Here is a 16,733-nt window from a genome sequence, read left to right on the forward strand (position 1 = left end):
GCGATCCGGTGGTCGTAACGAATCGCATGCAACAACGCTCGTACCTCGTACCGCTCTCGTCCGACGCGCGTATTACGATACGCTTACGCTACCTACGCTTACGTTACGACGCCGTGTGCTGAGGGCCTAAAGCTACAGGCCACCTACAAACTACAAAAAAGTGAAACTAATATTTAATTAACATGCTATAATATATGTTACTTACCGAGGCGTCTTCGTAAAGCTTATGATAGTTGGGCACGCAGAACGGAGGCGCAGCTGAGTGGTGGCGTATCATCTGACACAGCTCCCTGAAACACAACTCTCGTTAGTTACAGGCCAATTCGAACGTGCACTGACATCAAATCGATGTTAGAATGATATTGGAACCATATTAGTTAGCTGTCATTCGCGCGTTCATTTCGCTCAGACTTGTCCGCACAAGTATTAGTGCGAGCGAACGCCCGCGTCAATGACAGCTAAGTAACTGATATGATTCCAATAGTCAGTGCTCGTTCGAATTCATCAATTAGTTTAGTTTATTTATTAACCATAACGTAATATGATCATTACATGGTAGGTCAACATTTCATACAATATTATACTTATAGAGAGAGCACTTATAGAGAGAGCATTACAATTTTATCGAAAGGGTGCTGACCTGCAGTGAATGCGACCGTACATTTGCTGCTAAAATCGGTTATGTCAGCTAACTGAGAACTCACGAGCGTCGTTCTCAATAATCAGAACTAATCAGTCGCCGTGGTCGAAACCGGCCTGGACAGGACAGTATGATGATGATTTTATAAGTCTTTTTCATAGAAGTTTGACGTTTCAAATAACACTTGCACTGCGTGTGCTATTAAAATTGTTGCAATCTTATCTTGGTCTAACTCTATACACTTTGACTTAGTACATCAATTTCATAAATCTATCCGCTCCTGCTTAGCTAAAAATATATAGTCAAAGTTAGTGTACCTACCTACTGTAATATATGTCTGCGGTTATATTCATTTATATCAAGCAGAAACGTCTGCGAGAAAAAGGGCACATCTTGATAAACAAAAAGACGTGTCGATTTACGCTACGAGGTCCAAGTGTGGAATTATCTGGATTTCTTCTATCCGAGAATCGGAGATGCGACGGTCGACGGTGAACCACAGAATAATTGAAATCCCAGCCGACGCGCAAGAATGAGGGTAGACCGAGCGCGGTCTACACAACTTTGACACCCACCCGCTATCTTCAGTCACCCGTGAACAAAGATGTATGTAACTGCGTCGAAATATCGGGAGCTCAAAAACAATACAAAAGGTAATCACATGGGTTTTCTTACATGATTCTCCAAGTACTGAAACTGCCAATTTTTTACTATATTTTCGGGTGTAAAACTTCTTTGCCTCTTTGAAAAAAATTCCGCTGATTTAATGGATGCACGAGTGCATGGCAGAAATATGGAAAATGATAGGATTATCGATGTTTTTATTTTATCAAGCACTAACAACATGACGTTCGTGCTAGAAAAATCTATATGTCTGTGTTTAATACATATCCCTACTAATATTACAAATGATCATACATGAGGTACCTATATATAATAAATATCCCTAATATTTATATCCCTAATAATATTATAAATGCGAAACTAACTCTGTTACCTCTTCACGCTTAAATCGATGAACCAATTTAGATGAAATTTGGTATGGAGATAGTTTCAGGCCCGGGGAAGGACATTTTTAATCAATCATCATCATACTACGCAAACAAAGTCCCGGACAGAAGCTAGTATGTAAATAAAAAAGTTCATCCTTTGTTTATAAAGCCAAATAATCTGTCGCCCACAATATGGAACCTTTTATAGCACTAAATTAAAAATAAACACATAAATAAGATTATCACTGACCATATGTGTAAAAATAATTTAAAAAAACTCATTCATTCTCATTCTCATTAAAACATAATTAGTCCAATGATCTATCTTAATGCACGAAGATGGGAAAACATTTGTATGGAGAAATGGCCGTTTAGCCTACTCTTCAGTTTTTAGGCTATATAACGATGTCTAGGGATTAAGGGTTTTGTTGGCCCTGTAAGTAACCTTAATATGTAGGAAAAATTATCCCCGAATAAAAAAACGAGGGCCGCATATTGATGTGTGATTCACGTCTTAAAAATAAAAGATAAAAGGTAGGAAATAGAGTTTCCGCCTTTATAAAAAGTCGAAAATATTGTCACCACGTACAGTAATGATTCGCAATAATGCCGCTTTTCCCTAACAATCGAAGTTACGAGTATGGTCTCATTTTAAAACGACACGCACCGTCTTACGTAAGCGAACAATTCGCGAACGGCGGCGTTTTCCTTCGCAACGAGATCGCCCACGTAGAACACTTCTATAGGCATCAAATGATTGATTCACCCCGCGGCGCCGCATCGCTTCGCTTCGCGTTCGTACGTAGTACCTACGCTGCGTAAAATTACATGAAACTTGGCATGAACATTTACGTAAAATACAATATATTTTTAGGTAAGTAAAATAAAAATCTACTTTTTCCTAATCAGAAAACGATACCGAATATGCCCTTAAACGGATCCCCACTATTTTTGTGTACATCTTGTAATATCTTTAGGTACGTAATCTCTGTTTATTTTTTCCCTACAAGTGTTTCTCGTATCCCAGCTTTTAACCTTAGGTACTTTTTTACTCACTCATAAATAGGATTCGTTGGAAATGATGGCGTAAGTTTGAGTACAGCCCTGAAAGCCATGACGTCACTACTGCTATTTTGACCCAGATGATCTGAAACAAGCATTAAAACATTAACTTTCTTTCTTGGGAGTTTTTCGTTGTACTTTCTCATTCCTAGGTTTCTGTTTTGTATAATTTTCTCATCTGTAAATATTAAAGTTAAGTAGAAATAGAAATAATTTATTTGCAAGCACAGAACGAATAAATTATTTCTATTTCTATTTAACTTTATCAACACGCATAATATCTGTAACCGCTATTATTATAATTCAAAGCTCTCATTAATCAACGTTACTTTGAAATGATACCTAATAACTATAATTTTATTGCTTTTCTATTTCGCAAAATAATAACTTTCTAGCCTAACGAATAACACAAAACGAAGTGTGGTGCCAGCATAAAAACCAAAACACTTAATAGCGTAGACATCTTTGTGTTCAAGGTCGGATAATTACATCACAGTCTGTTTAAATAAGATGGGCAATAATAATATTGACGTGAGGTTTGAATTTGCAGTCCTCCTTTGAAACATTTCCTTATTGCTTTTTGTATTTTCTCGCATTAGTAAATATTTCATCAATGAACGTTATAAATAATAGATGACGGTGTATTTATTGCGTATGTGTATTATTTTCATGATAATGCACCTTACAGCTTGCATTTTAAGTAAAAATGTCAAGTACGAGTACATTCTTGTTTTGATATTGAGTGTGATACGATTTATTATTTATCTCCACGGGACTTAATCGCGTAAAATAGTTTTAAATTTACCTCCGACGTTTCGAGGACGGCGTTGTCCCCGTGGTCTCGGAGAAGACTGGCTAAAGTTGACATCAACATCTTCTAGGCGCGCGAGTTTTTCGAACTACCCGCACTTGGTCTTGTTTATTAACTTGAACGTTTTGCGCACTTGGGATGCTACCGGGTCGACACACAACACTCACAATATTCGATTTTTCAACTTTCGATATTTGGTTTCGCTTACACTTACTAATGACTGGGTTCCATGTGGATGAGATCTTAAAACCTTCGTCTCGATTGAAATTTCTATGTTTCTTGATTTAAAACTAACTTAATTTAAAACTATTTTACGCGATTAAGTCCCGTGGAGATAAATAATAATAATGAGTAAAAATCGTGAAAGTTTAAATCAGTGTGATACGATTTTATTTTTAAACATGTTTGATTTCACCAATGTAGAATATTCAGTTTTGCACGACGAAACGACGAAAATTATATTTAAGGGGCTAGCCGAGGTATTCATCGATTTTTGACAAGTTTTGAATCGTATCTCGTACAGGAACAAGCACTACATATAGAATTATAAGACAAACGGCTATCGGTTCTTCAATCTTTTATCTCTATTTTTTTTTATGTGATATTCAGCAAACGAGCAGACGAGCCGCCTGATGGGAAGCAGTCATCGTCGCCCATGGACGTAAGCAACATCACAGGAGCCACTTAAGCATTGTCGACCCTTGAGAACCCTAAATACCCGCTTCTTGAAGAATCCCATGTCGTAGCACAAAGGAAATACCTCAGGAGGCAACTCATTAACTATATTTTTGTCTACCGGATTTTGAAAGAAATGTATGCTATTTATTTATGTTTTTTTTTAAACTTTGTTTAAAAAAAATTGCATTAAGTATAAAGAACCATTTTTCCTTCTGTGTAATCCTATCTGGAATGGAGTAAGTATATCTATAAGTCTAAGAAAAAAACGTACCTCGAAAAATCAAGAAAAAATTATGCTCGAATAGATTTGGCGCCATACCTTTGGCCTATACTCGTGTAGATGGCTACACCGTTTGATATATAACAATTTTAATACATATGTATCATGAAATAAAACTATGAAAACGGATTATATCGCGTATATTGAATTTATAATACATCCCGACGTTTCGAACTCTTTACAGCGTTCGTGGTCAACGGGTGACGGGTGATGTCACCCGTTGACCACGAACGCTGTAAAGAGTTCGAAAAGTCGGGATGTATTATAAATTCAATATACGCGATATAATCCGTTTTCATAGTTTTATTTCATGAGTAACTATCGCGGTAACCGAAGACAATATTACATATGTATCAGTTAAAGAACATGGGCCAAAGTCATATGGCGTTCTAAAAAAAACATTTATCCATATGTTATATATTATATATTATTCATTTTCATTTTAGTTTTAATCCTGTGTCGAAAGATGGCAGTAAATTTACTGTGACTACAAAATAGACTATGACCATAAGCCTCTATACACTCTATTCTCTGGTATCACTGATTTACTACATGCAATGCATAAAACTCATAGCCATTCTGACATAAGGATGGCGGGTGGGCCTTTTTTTAAAAAGCTTTTTTTAAGGAGGTAGGCTAAACTGAGGTAGTAGGTATTTATATAGAAGGTACAAAATGTTATTTTGTTAAATTCGCTGAGGTCCACTCGCCGTCCTGATGCTCACTAATATACGTATAAAATACATAGTATACCAGCATGGGTGATGGCAGAGGTGCTCGGGTCGTATATCTCGTCGTCGACCGCCACCACGGCGTAGTCGCCGGTCTGCAGGAGCCCGCGGCGCTGGAGCACCTTCACGAAGTCCACCAGCGCTATGTGCTCACCCAGGAACACGTACACTGCAAATATACATTGACTTAGAAACAGACATTTAAGCTGTGGTTTCCTAGGATAGCGGTGGCGTCGTATAGCGCTGCGGCCGTCTTACAAAATACTATACTCATCCTTTAGCCGTATTATTGTGTATGGAGACGGCCGCTATAGATAACACCGCTTTCCTGTGAAAACAGAGCTTTAGATATAGCCGTTTAGGGTCTCCGGCAAGCTCGGTTCTCCATACAAACGTAGTTCCGCTCTCATTTTAAAACGAGTAGCTAGTTTGCTCTGAAACTTTGTACTTACAATAGGATAAGTTTGAAATTAGTTTATGTAGCTTCCGATACCATAGTTAAAAAAATACAGCGAATTTACGTTTTTCATACAAAACTTGTTTTTGCTCTATTTCGTTTGTTTTATAAACTGGAGCTATGTAAACGAATTTCAGACCTAGACTATATACTTCATGTCATTGTACGAGTATGTGCAAAATTTCATTACAATCCAAAACGTAGTATTAAAATGAGAACGGAACTCCGTTTGTATGGGAAGGTGAAATTCGGCCGACCTTGCCGGAGACTCAAGTCCGCTCATTTTTACGGTTACGCAAAACATATAATTAAGTCAAAACCGTTTATAACGACAATAAGGCAATATTTAATGACGGATATGATGGTATTATTTATTTTCTCTATGCGACACTGTGATAAAGACAGTGTCCGTCTCTTTCAATCTACACAGAACATGTGACGTCACGGTAAAGTTACTTTTTAATACAGTTGCTCAAAAAGTGCTACTTTTCGTGGCTGTTTAGCGTGCGGAAAGTTGGTTTTCGCGAACTAGTGCTTTTTACTTTTACTTGTTCCAATTCATGACTACTTATTGATGAGTGTTAATATTAGTTTCCTTTAAACGTCGTAATCAACATAAAAACCTACTGTTAATGTAAGAATACGAAAAATATGCATATTTCATATTTTATTACTTACCTTCCGTGAGACATAGACATATTAAATATATTAATAACGGGTCACGGGTGGATGTCTTGGTTATGCGTAAACCTTGTGGGCGGATACAAACCACAGTGTATCGTAAACCAACACATACAGATCGATATCTGAGGGCAGATTCGCACCATCATCCGTGCCACTTATCTTCTGTGCCCAGAACACTGTTTAATCGGACCTTGAACCTCTGTGATCCACAGTACTTGGACCATGAGCTGGGTCACGTGAGGCGTGTATTGGAATGCAATGGCTATAACTGGAGGCAGAGTTATCGTGTTGCGAACGCATCAGCGCGTCCCCGTTTAACTACGGCAGAGAGACTGCCCCTACCTACCTAACATTAAGGGCGTGACGGATAAAATCGGACACTTATTACGCCGGAGATACTGCATTAAGACGATTTTCCGTCCTCATATGAAGCTAGGATAGGTGCTGCGTTCGCCAAAGGATAGGGAGCCTTTGAACAGTCCGGGTGTATACACATGATTCCTTGCTCCTGTGGGAAAAACTACATAGGAGAGACGGGCCGAAACATTTCCACCAGATTGTCCGAGCACATACGTAGTATGAAGAACAGGGATAGCCGGGGTTCTGCGGTGACGGAACACGTATTGGGTTCGGATTCGACTCACTATATACGTTTCGATAAGGTAACTGTGCTGGCGAAAGAAAAGTTTGTGATTCAGCGAAAAGTACGGGAGGCTATCGAAATTGGTCGTCATCCGAATTTTAACCGTGATTGTGGTTGGTCAGTGCCTCCGAGCTGGAAAACTGTTTTGGGTACTACGTCGGTGGACAGTGTGGACGAACCATTAGCGAATGACGTAGTGAGTGTTGTGTGCAACCCATCATTTGACAATAATGCCGTAAACGAGGGTAGTTTCTCGCCCCCCCTGCCGCCACCGGCGCCCGCGCCGAGTCATCGGGCGCGGAGGGCTGCGGCCCGCAGTCTGCGCCGGTCCGTCACCGTCGACGCAAGCTCCTGATGACGCTCCTCGGTACGGAGTGAAACATGTCGAGCGTTTTCGACTTAAAACACGTGAGTGACCCGTTATTAATATATTTAATATTACTTACCTCTTCATCATTATAAGTATTATAACACGTTTATTTTTTAATGTTGAAAAACCGTTCTTAATAAGTTGTCTGAATGGAACGGAACGCCTGTCAAAGAAGAGGCGTATTTTCTTACTGCAAGAATGTTTTAGGTTTCCAAAGGCAACATTCAATATTGTTTTTATAAATATACGATACACAAATAATCGTAAATAACGATTTTTAGGTAATAATAGTACAATGTTTTAATATTTACAATTGTTTCTGTCTTATAGAACATGCATTTGAAAAAAAAACTATCATTGAAGTGGGTTTAATAATAATAACAAAATCTATTCTAGTCGAATAAAAGCTAGAAAAACACCTCTTCATAATGTCAATGATGTCACAGAATTAATAATATAAAAGTTTCGAATTCCATTCCTTACTTGTTGCTTTTCTTATTTTTTCGCAACTGTATTATTAAAAATCGTCGTTCGATACACGTGCGGAAAGGTAATGACATACTTTCCGCACTAGCATCGAAATGTACTATTTTATAGTTCTATCCGAATTATTAAATAGAAATTGTGTCAAATAATAACTGCTATCTAGAACTACCGTATTCTAATATTGTTTTGGTGCTTAATTTCGTGCATGGTGTGAAATAATTTACTTTAAATAGGTACAAGATTGAAGGAAACCGTTGAATGGGTAGGTTTTTGTCGAACAACAGTGTCTGCCTGATATATGTCATAAACATATCACTTACCTCTCGTCTTGTCATAAGTTTGGTCCACTATTTTCTCCATGTTGGATATGTTTAAGGGTATGTAGTAAGGAAAATTGTGCTCGGCCGTAACTATCATGTCATTGTGCATTGCCAGTTTCTGCGGACAAAATAAAATAAACATATCATATTGTTATGAAAACGGATTATATCGCGTATATTGATTTTATAATACATCCCGACGTTTCGAACCCTTTACAGCGCAGCGTTCGTGGTCAACGGGTGACTGAGGAAAAATTACAGTGCAAAAATACCCACATACTAAAATAATGAACAATCATAGACTATAAAATTTGTACTCGGTAAAATTCACTAAAAATTTTAATTAGAAATGGTGTTGAGTGGGACATAATATGCGAAATGTAAAATCCTGTTGCAATTTTCCGCTTTTTCTACTTGCTGTTTTTATTAAAAATTGCAATTTGCTTTTATCTTTCTCGTATGTAGGTCGTAGTTAGGTCAATTGAATCCGAATACCGGATTTGGCAAAACTTTATATATGAATAACCATTTTTAAGAACAAAGAGGAATGTAGGTACACTGATACAGTTACATATAACCGTTCTTGACAGTTCTGATATTGTTAGTTTAAGCAATTTTTACATTTATAATTGGAAAAAGTGATATAAGTAGGCGATGCAACTTATAATAACTCATAATAACATTTCAAAGTCATATCGATTAATTATGGAACAATAAAAAAAAAAACAGAAATCCGTTTCACGAAATCATGTGATTATCAAAACAAACAAAATGTTTCTTTTTAATAAATAAGGAGTTCAAAAAGGTCTTCCTCTAAAATGTTATAAGTAGGTAACGAGTAAAAAAAACAATTATATAGATACGAGTATGTTAAAGCGTTTTTTCAATAAAAAGACGTCGTTCGTGTAATTTTCTACGAGGTATAGTTTACGGAATGATAATTATCGAAAATACCTTAATAGCGTCCTTCTGTTGCGCCGCGACCCCTTCACCAGCCACAATAGCGAACTTATTCCAGTTGAAAGCTTTTAGCAGGGCCATAACGGACTTGCTGATCTTAAAGGCCGGGGGCAGTGTCCGCGCGAACGTGACGCCGAGGCTTACGCGCGCTACACGGTCTGTTGCTTTGTCGTCCCGCTTTGGGCTGTCATCAGCGCATTTCTGGAACAAATATACAAAATTATATTAAACGCAATAACTGATGTAAACGTAATTACTGATGTAGATAATCAAGATAAAAATGAGAGCCCTAACTAAACCTTCAAGAGCGGATATCTCAAAAACTATACAAGATATCGAAAAACTTGACTGAATAAAACTTGTAACAAATTAAATTACGTTTAATTCTACTCTAAAAAAACCGGCCAAGTGCGAGTCGGATTCGCGCACGAAGGGTTCCGTACCATTACGCAAAAAACGGCAAAAGATCACATTTGTTGTATGGGAGTCCCACATGTTTTTAGTATTTGTTGTTATAGCGGCAACAGAAATACATCATCTGTGATCAACTGTCTAGTTATCACGGTTCATGAGATACAGCCTGGTGACAGACGGACAGACAGACAGACAGACCGACAGACAGACAGATAGCGGAATCTTAGTAATAGGTTCCCGTTTTTACCCTTTGGGTACGGAACCCTAAAAACACCCAACGGCGGTACAGTCAACACACATCCTACTCAAAAATATGTCCCATAGCTCTTATGTCAGCGAATTAAGACTTACATATATACATGGGACATATTTTTGAGTAAGTTATATGTACCTACCCATATTTTTACATTTATACTGTACATCTTATTTTATTTATTTTAATTTTATTAAATACAGCAACTATCCTTACAGGTAGCCGCCGCTGTCTTAAAGGCCGTTGCCGCGCACAACGCACTTACAACTTATCTGGTGTCGCGGGTGTCCATGGCCGATGGTGATTGCTTACTACTAGGCGATTCGTCTGCTCCTTTGCCTCCTACATCATTAAAACAAAACACATATTGATTTCCGATTGTACTCAATATCCCCAAAGAATTGAACTCGTCAAATCGAATCATATGAGTTCAAACTCGAGTTACTTACTTAGTAACTACCACAAAACTAGTTAATAAAGTACCTACCTTATTATAGTATTCCGTGGTTCCCAATGTCCATCTTTTTCCAATCAGCTTAATGGTATGAAGTCATTGTATTGCCTTCTGTATTATATGTGTAGGTATATGTAAGGTTTTAAATCAATACGGCTATTATAAGCCTACGCTACTAGAAAAATAGACTTGCAACATTTAATGACATTGTTAGCTTAATTAAGCGCTTTCATTTAAGCTGATTGCTGAGCGTTTGTGACAAGGTTTCTTTGTTTAGGTATATTATACTTCCACTGCAATGCTTTTCCCACGCATGCAATTAATTCAATTTTATGTTCAATATAATATACCTTCACATGAATAATTTTTGAAATGCGAACGAGAATTTAAAACATAAAACAAAAATTCAGTTGAGAGATTGACGACATAAATTACAAGAGCGCTTTCTGTGTAACGAAGTAGGAACTTATTGACATTTTCCATGAAGCATTTCAGTAGGTACACGCTTTATTTATTAATATAATCAAACATTTAAATAGAAAGCAATGCTAAGAGGCAATTTGAAAAAGCGAAATCGTTTTATTCGTATTATTTCTTTTTTACATACTTTTATCTTTCTTTAATGTATTACTGTTTAAACAAACGGTGATCCGTTATTACCGAGTGTAGGAAGTCACAGACGTTAAACTGTTATAAAATGTGATAAACCTGTTATAACTATTAAGAAACAAATTAAAGCCCGTCTTCTTGCCTCTTTACAACACAAATCCGGATTCTGGCTCTACGCATTCCCCTCTAGTAACTGCGCAACTTTATTAGACAACAATTCTTATAGACTGGCTGTCGACCTCCGCCTGGGTGCCGAAATTGTTTTCCCCCACCGCTGTCCCTGCGGAACAGAAGTTGACGGTCAGGGCTCCCACAGCCTCTTCTACCAAAGAAGTGCCGGTCGTCTGTCCCGCCATCCCAGCCTTAACGATGTCATCCGTCGGGCCCTTGTCAGCGTGGGCGTGCCGGCTGCGTTGGAACCACCCGGCCTAGCGCGCGACGATAGCAAGAGGCCCGATGGCATAACCCTCATCCCATGAAACGTGGGGCGGCCGCTTATCTGGGATGCCACATGTGCGGACACCCTAGCGCCGTCCCATCGAGCCGCCACGTCACTGAAGGCTGGTGGAGCGGCGGCAGCGACTGAAGCCCTAAAGCGCAGCAAATATGCTGGTCTCTCAAACACATATTTGCGGCGTTTGCGGTAGAGGCCGTGACTGCGACGCTCTTAACCTTTTCCAGGACATAAAAAAACTACTTGAGACCTCGGGTGACCCTAGGGCTAGCTCATTCCTAGGCCAGAAAATAGGCATAGCCATCCAACGGGGTAATGTAGCCAGCCGCAGGGGACAGACTTGGGGGACCTTTCACAGGTGGGTATTTTTTCTATATTATTTTAATTTTTAAGTAGTTTTATTTTAATGTTAGTTTAGTTTTAAATTGTTTAGTTTATAGGTTTCAAAAAAATGCATTTTTTTCACAGGTTACTAATAGAACTGTATATGATTTATTATATTAACATGTTTACGTGATGTTTGCTGGCCGTTATGTACCAACTTGGAGACGCACACAATTTATGATGATAACATGTCTACTTCTCAAAGCCGCATGGAATTCAATTCCGATTTCATCACGAAGAAATTCAGTTCAAAAGTAAATTCCACGCTTGCGAGCTTAAAACGAAAACTACCCATGTATGTAAATAATGTAACTTTCCACTTTAATATCCGCCCGTGTTTCAGGTCTATCAACTATCTAGTAAACTCGAAGGCATATTCTGATTGTAGGAGCAGGTTATGAATATGAATTTGGTTGAAATGTGTGTATTCAGTGAAAAAGACAGAAACAAAACAAATAAACAATTTCAAGCAAACATGGTCATTTACTATTGAAAACGGCATACCGTTTTAATTTAATTTATGCTAACTTCGCTAAGCTACTACTATGAGGGGTAAGACAATAAATCGTCAGTATGCCGAAGCATTACGGGCGACTTTTCATCTTACCCCGCATGAAAAACCCGTTCAATCTTACCCCAACGCACCCTATCCCATTTTAATGCTCGGGTTTTTCACTTACCATAATCTATTATATTTAATACTTGTTTTGTTATAAATAAATATTATCGTTTTGACATTTGAATTCAGTTGCTTTTTAAGGTTCCGTACCCAAAGGGTAAAAACGGGACCCTATTACTAGGACTCCGCTGTCCGTCTGTGTGTCTGTCACCAGGCTGCATCTCATGAACCGTGATAGCTAGACAGTTGAAATTTTCACAGATGATGTATTTCTGTTGCCGCTACAACAACAAATACTAAAAACAGAATAATATAAATATTTAAATGGGGCTCCCATACAACAAACGTGATTTTATTGCTGTTTCTTTCCATAATGGTACGGAACCCTTCGTGCGCAAGTCCGACGCGCACTTGGGCGGTTTTTTTGTTTTTGTTTCTTTGACATTAAACATGTTTTTTTTTTCTTATTCAATTTGATTATACCTATAATTATGTATTAATTTATGTGAAAAACGGCACACAAGTCGTATCTTAATGTGCACTTATTATAAGCAAATATTCACATGCGATTTAAGCGGTAGGTTCCAAGCTGCCAGCTTCATCACCTGGTAGGGCATGTTTCATCGAAGCCGAAAAACGGCACAACTAGGTGAGCTACCTCAGGTTCTAGGCTCCCGCTAGCTTAGCATCGGTATGGCACGTGTCATCGGGGCCCGAAAAACGGCACACCTAAGTACCCGTATCTTAATGTGCACTTATTATAATAGCAAGTACTCACGTGGGATATAAGCGGTAGGTTCCAAGCTGCCGCCAGCTTCGCCTCGGTATGACATGTGTCATCGGGGCCGAAAAATGCCACAATGCCCAGGTCTCGCATCTGAGTCATAACTCTGAAACAATAATCACGAATCAACAACTTCGTCTTCTGGAAATTTGACTCAATCTTAGTCTAACATTGTGTACGAGTCAGTATCAGTATCAAAGTAGCCAAATATATCGGTAGGGTAGGACGGGGACAATTTAAACACGTTATGATTGAAACAAGTCAAATTTCTTGAAAATTACAATACCTATGCACGTGACGCAATACTCAGGTTATGCGGTCAGTCGTTCTTAAATAAATATTCGACCAATAGCGCTCGAGCACGCGAAGAGCCGTTCAAAACTTTATAAAGTGAAAAACCTGTGCATACAAGTTCTATTTAATAAATCGGATAGAAATATAAAAAGTCATCTACTTCATCGTCCAGTTGACCGTGACGTCATTGTGTAATGCTTCATATAAATTCCATATTAGCAAATCGTTTTTACAGTTTTAAAAAAGAAACTGATTTGACTAGTAGGAGGATTGTCATTAACGTTGAAATTACTTTTTTGTATAAAAAATTATGATTTTCGTTGAAGTTTCAAATCCCGAACTAAATTATGTATTAGTTCTGAATTTAACATTTCAAACCAATTTTCTTGCGTTCTCCAATTAATTAATTAAATGTTGTACGAACAAAATAATGCGAATTTTCTGAAGATTTGCAGTTTCTGACAGACAGACATTAATCTGACAAGGGATCAAAATACGGCTCAGAAAAAAGAATATTTTGGAAAAGAATAAGTAAACTTATAAATAAATTACAAAACACAATATACTGATTTAAACTTTCACGATTTCTACACATTATTAAATTGTAAAACGGGACTTAATTGCGTATTTAAGTTTTAAGATTTACCTCCGACGTTTCCAACACAAGACCAAGTGCGGGTAGTTCGAAAATCTCGCGCGGCTAGAAGATGTTGATGTCAACTTTAGCCAGTCTTCTCCGGGACCACGAGGACAACGCCGCCCTTAAATACGCGATTAAGTCCCGTTTTACAATTTAAAAATCAATATACAATCATAATTAATTAAATAATTTTTAGACCAAACATTTTTCACAACATTTTTATGCACTAGTTTTTCCTTATCAAAACATGATACCGAGTACATCATCATCATCATCATCATCATCATATATTTAAGTTATACTCTTGTCGGTGGAGCGATTTCCATGTGTGTCGGTCCTCTGCCTTCTCCTTGACAGCCTGATACGACACGACGTTGAGTTTTTCCTTTACTTGATCTATGTATGTTCTCCTTGGTCTCCCCCTCCGTCTCCTTGCCTCAACTCTCCCTTCAATTATGTTTTTGATAAATTCGTCGTGTCGTAGCAGGTGTCCAAGCATCTTTCCTCTTCTATGTACCGAGTCCGTGCAGGTATATGCCCTTAAACGGATCCCCACTATTTTTGTTACAGCCTGTACTCATCAAATTGAACTTTAGATTATTTACACGACTAGATGAATATTTACACGAGTAGGGCTTCGAGTCGAGAAATAAAACAATATTTATTTTATCTAAAAATACGATTTATATCACTTATATCAATACCTAGAAATTCAGTAGCTAGATAGCTACACGAGTGTCACAAAACAATTTGGTCAATCTTTTCTCACTTATGTGAATGCTATAATAGTTATTTTCATCACATTAGCTTAGTAAGCGAGCTATTTCACGCATGTGCAGGGAGGTAAAGTTCATTTTACTCGCTCGGGAGTTATAGCTTTTTTAACTGACTTCTAGATTTCAAAATGAGGTTCTCAATTCGGTTGTATGTTTTTATTTAATTTTGTTTTATTTTAATGTTTGCATAACTCCGTCATTTCTATACCGATTTTGAAAATTCTTTTTTTAGTTGTAAGTACATACAGATTGGTCCCGTTTTTGTCAAAACGCAGTTGTGATGATGGGATGGATCCCATTCCATGGTTTCTCATGGATGAGGAATCGAGGGAACTCCTCAAATGTTAAAGGCATACATATAGTGATTTTAGTATTTTCATCAACAAATCAAGCATTTAGATTTAAAAAAGTGATATTTGATGACGTGGAACTTCAACAACGCATAGTTCACGTTTGGCGATGTGTCCTCTTCATTATGTTTGTTAAGCAAGTTAAGTTTTTAAGACACATTTTTGTCAAGTTAGAGTTCTGATGATGGGATCCATGAGGAATCGAGGAAACTCCTCAGATGTTAAACGTATACCGTTACTCCCTTCGGTCGTGTTTTAATTTATTGCGACTCGTTACGAATTAACTATTTTTCGCACTTGTATCGTAATGCACTATTCCACAATTTTCAATCGTGGCTGAATGCGAAAGGGTCCGTGCCTTTGATGCCTAACCAGTCAAAAAATGAAAATATGGCGGACAAATGTCAGAAATGTCACCGTATTTAAGAATTGTTTCACTTATAATTTAGTTTTTTCTGGAAAACATTGTGTGTAAGTCCGGGATATTATTACATTTATTTGCTGATATTTGAATTTTGCTTCACAAAATTAATTAAATAAATTATTTGTAATAACTTCTGTATATTAGTATAATTTAAGATACTATTAGGTATTAACTTATGTAAAAATTTATAACACTTGTGTACCCCGTGTGGACGTATGTACGATTGTTTTCCGCTTACTGTTCCAACACTAGCTACTTTAGATTAGAAATTAATTATTAAGGTAAGAATACTCAAGGTCTATTAAGACATTGCTTATTTACATTATTACAATTATCTCGTCTTCATTAACGAAGTTAATTTTACCTGCGGGCACTTTACTAATAAATGACCTAATTTCGAAACAGCACTTCATTAAACTGGGTTGAGAACAAAAGTTCGTTGAACCCTAAAGGTATTTATTCGATAAACAAATTAACGAGAGAGCATATCGATGCTCCGGGCGGAAAACGATCATTAAACAGATGGAAATTCGGATTCATCCTGGTTTAGTTCAGTCAAGTAGGTAAATAAGGTAGGTAGGTAGGTAGGTAATAAGGTAAAATCAGTTATTAATTTTTAACAAGCGGCTGGTGAGGGTAACGGCAGTTCAGGCTCCCATGCCGCGGCAAAAAGCCGGAATACGTGAGGAAGATGATGATTATATGTGCCATTTTCAACCAAAAGGGTACTTATTGTCGCTTGTCAGTAAGGCGCTATTTCCACATAGCTTCAATTAGAAATCAACCTTATCAACAAGCGACAATGTGGTACCTTTTGATTGAAAACGTCACATATTTGTTATGACAGTTAGTCAGTCGAGATCATCAATCTAATATCGCGCGAATGCTTAAATATAGTTGAAGTGGTGCAAAACACCGGAGATACGGTGGAGATACACAAACTAATTAAAAAATAAACTGAACAACAAATGACGGTGAATGAAAACTTTTATTTTCCATAAATACTCCCTCGCTGCATTATGTTCAAGTCGGTTCAAAGTTAGTTTAGACGGATACTAAGGGTCGGTTGCACCAAACTGTTTGTCATCGTTAAAGAGTTCGCAAGTTCTTATTGTATGGAGAATTTCAAAGTAAACCGCCCGGCGCGCCGGGTGACGTTGATCA

The 16,733-nt window shown here is 37.7% G+C and overlaps 2 protein-coding genes across 2 annotated transcripts in view; both read right to left on the reverse strand.

Annotated features, from left to right (window-relative positions):
• Positions 1-16,733, reverse strand: part of LOC134744111 (guanylate cyclase 32E-like) — a 109,348-nt gene that overhangs the window by 67,893 nt on the left and 24,722 nt on the right. The window contains exons 3-8 of the mRNA XM_063677805.1: positions 13,080-13,191; positions 9,109-9,315; positions 8,155-8,272; positions 5,217-5,363; positions 2,689-2,779; positions 206-290 (exon numbers count right to left, since the gene is read on the reverse strand). Coding sequence (XP_063533875.1) covers positions 206-290; positions 2,689-2,779; positions 5,217-5,363; positions 8,155-8,272; positions 9,109-9,315; positions 13,080-13,191 — 760 coding nt within the window. The remainder of the gene's footprint in view (positions 1-205; positions 291-2,688; positions 2,780-5,216; positions 5,364-8,154; positions 8,273-9,108; positions 9,316-13,079; positions 13,192-16,733) is intronic.
• The window catches only part of LOC134744095 (galactokinase-like), a 156,578-nt gene that overhangs the window by 35,720 nt on the left and 104,125 nt on the right, over positions 1-16,733 (reverse strand). The gene's annotated exons all lie outside the window — the stretch shown is intronic.

The sequence above is a fragment of the Cydia strobilella genome, chromosome 9, assembly GCF_947568885.1.
Source record: "Cydia strobilella chromosome 9, ilCydStro3.1, whole genome shotgun sequence".
Classification (NCBI taxonomy): domain Eukaryota; kingdom Metazoa; phylum Arthropoda; class Insecta; order Lepidoptera; family Tortricidae; genus Cydia; species Cydia strobilella.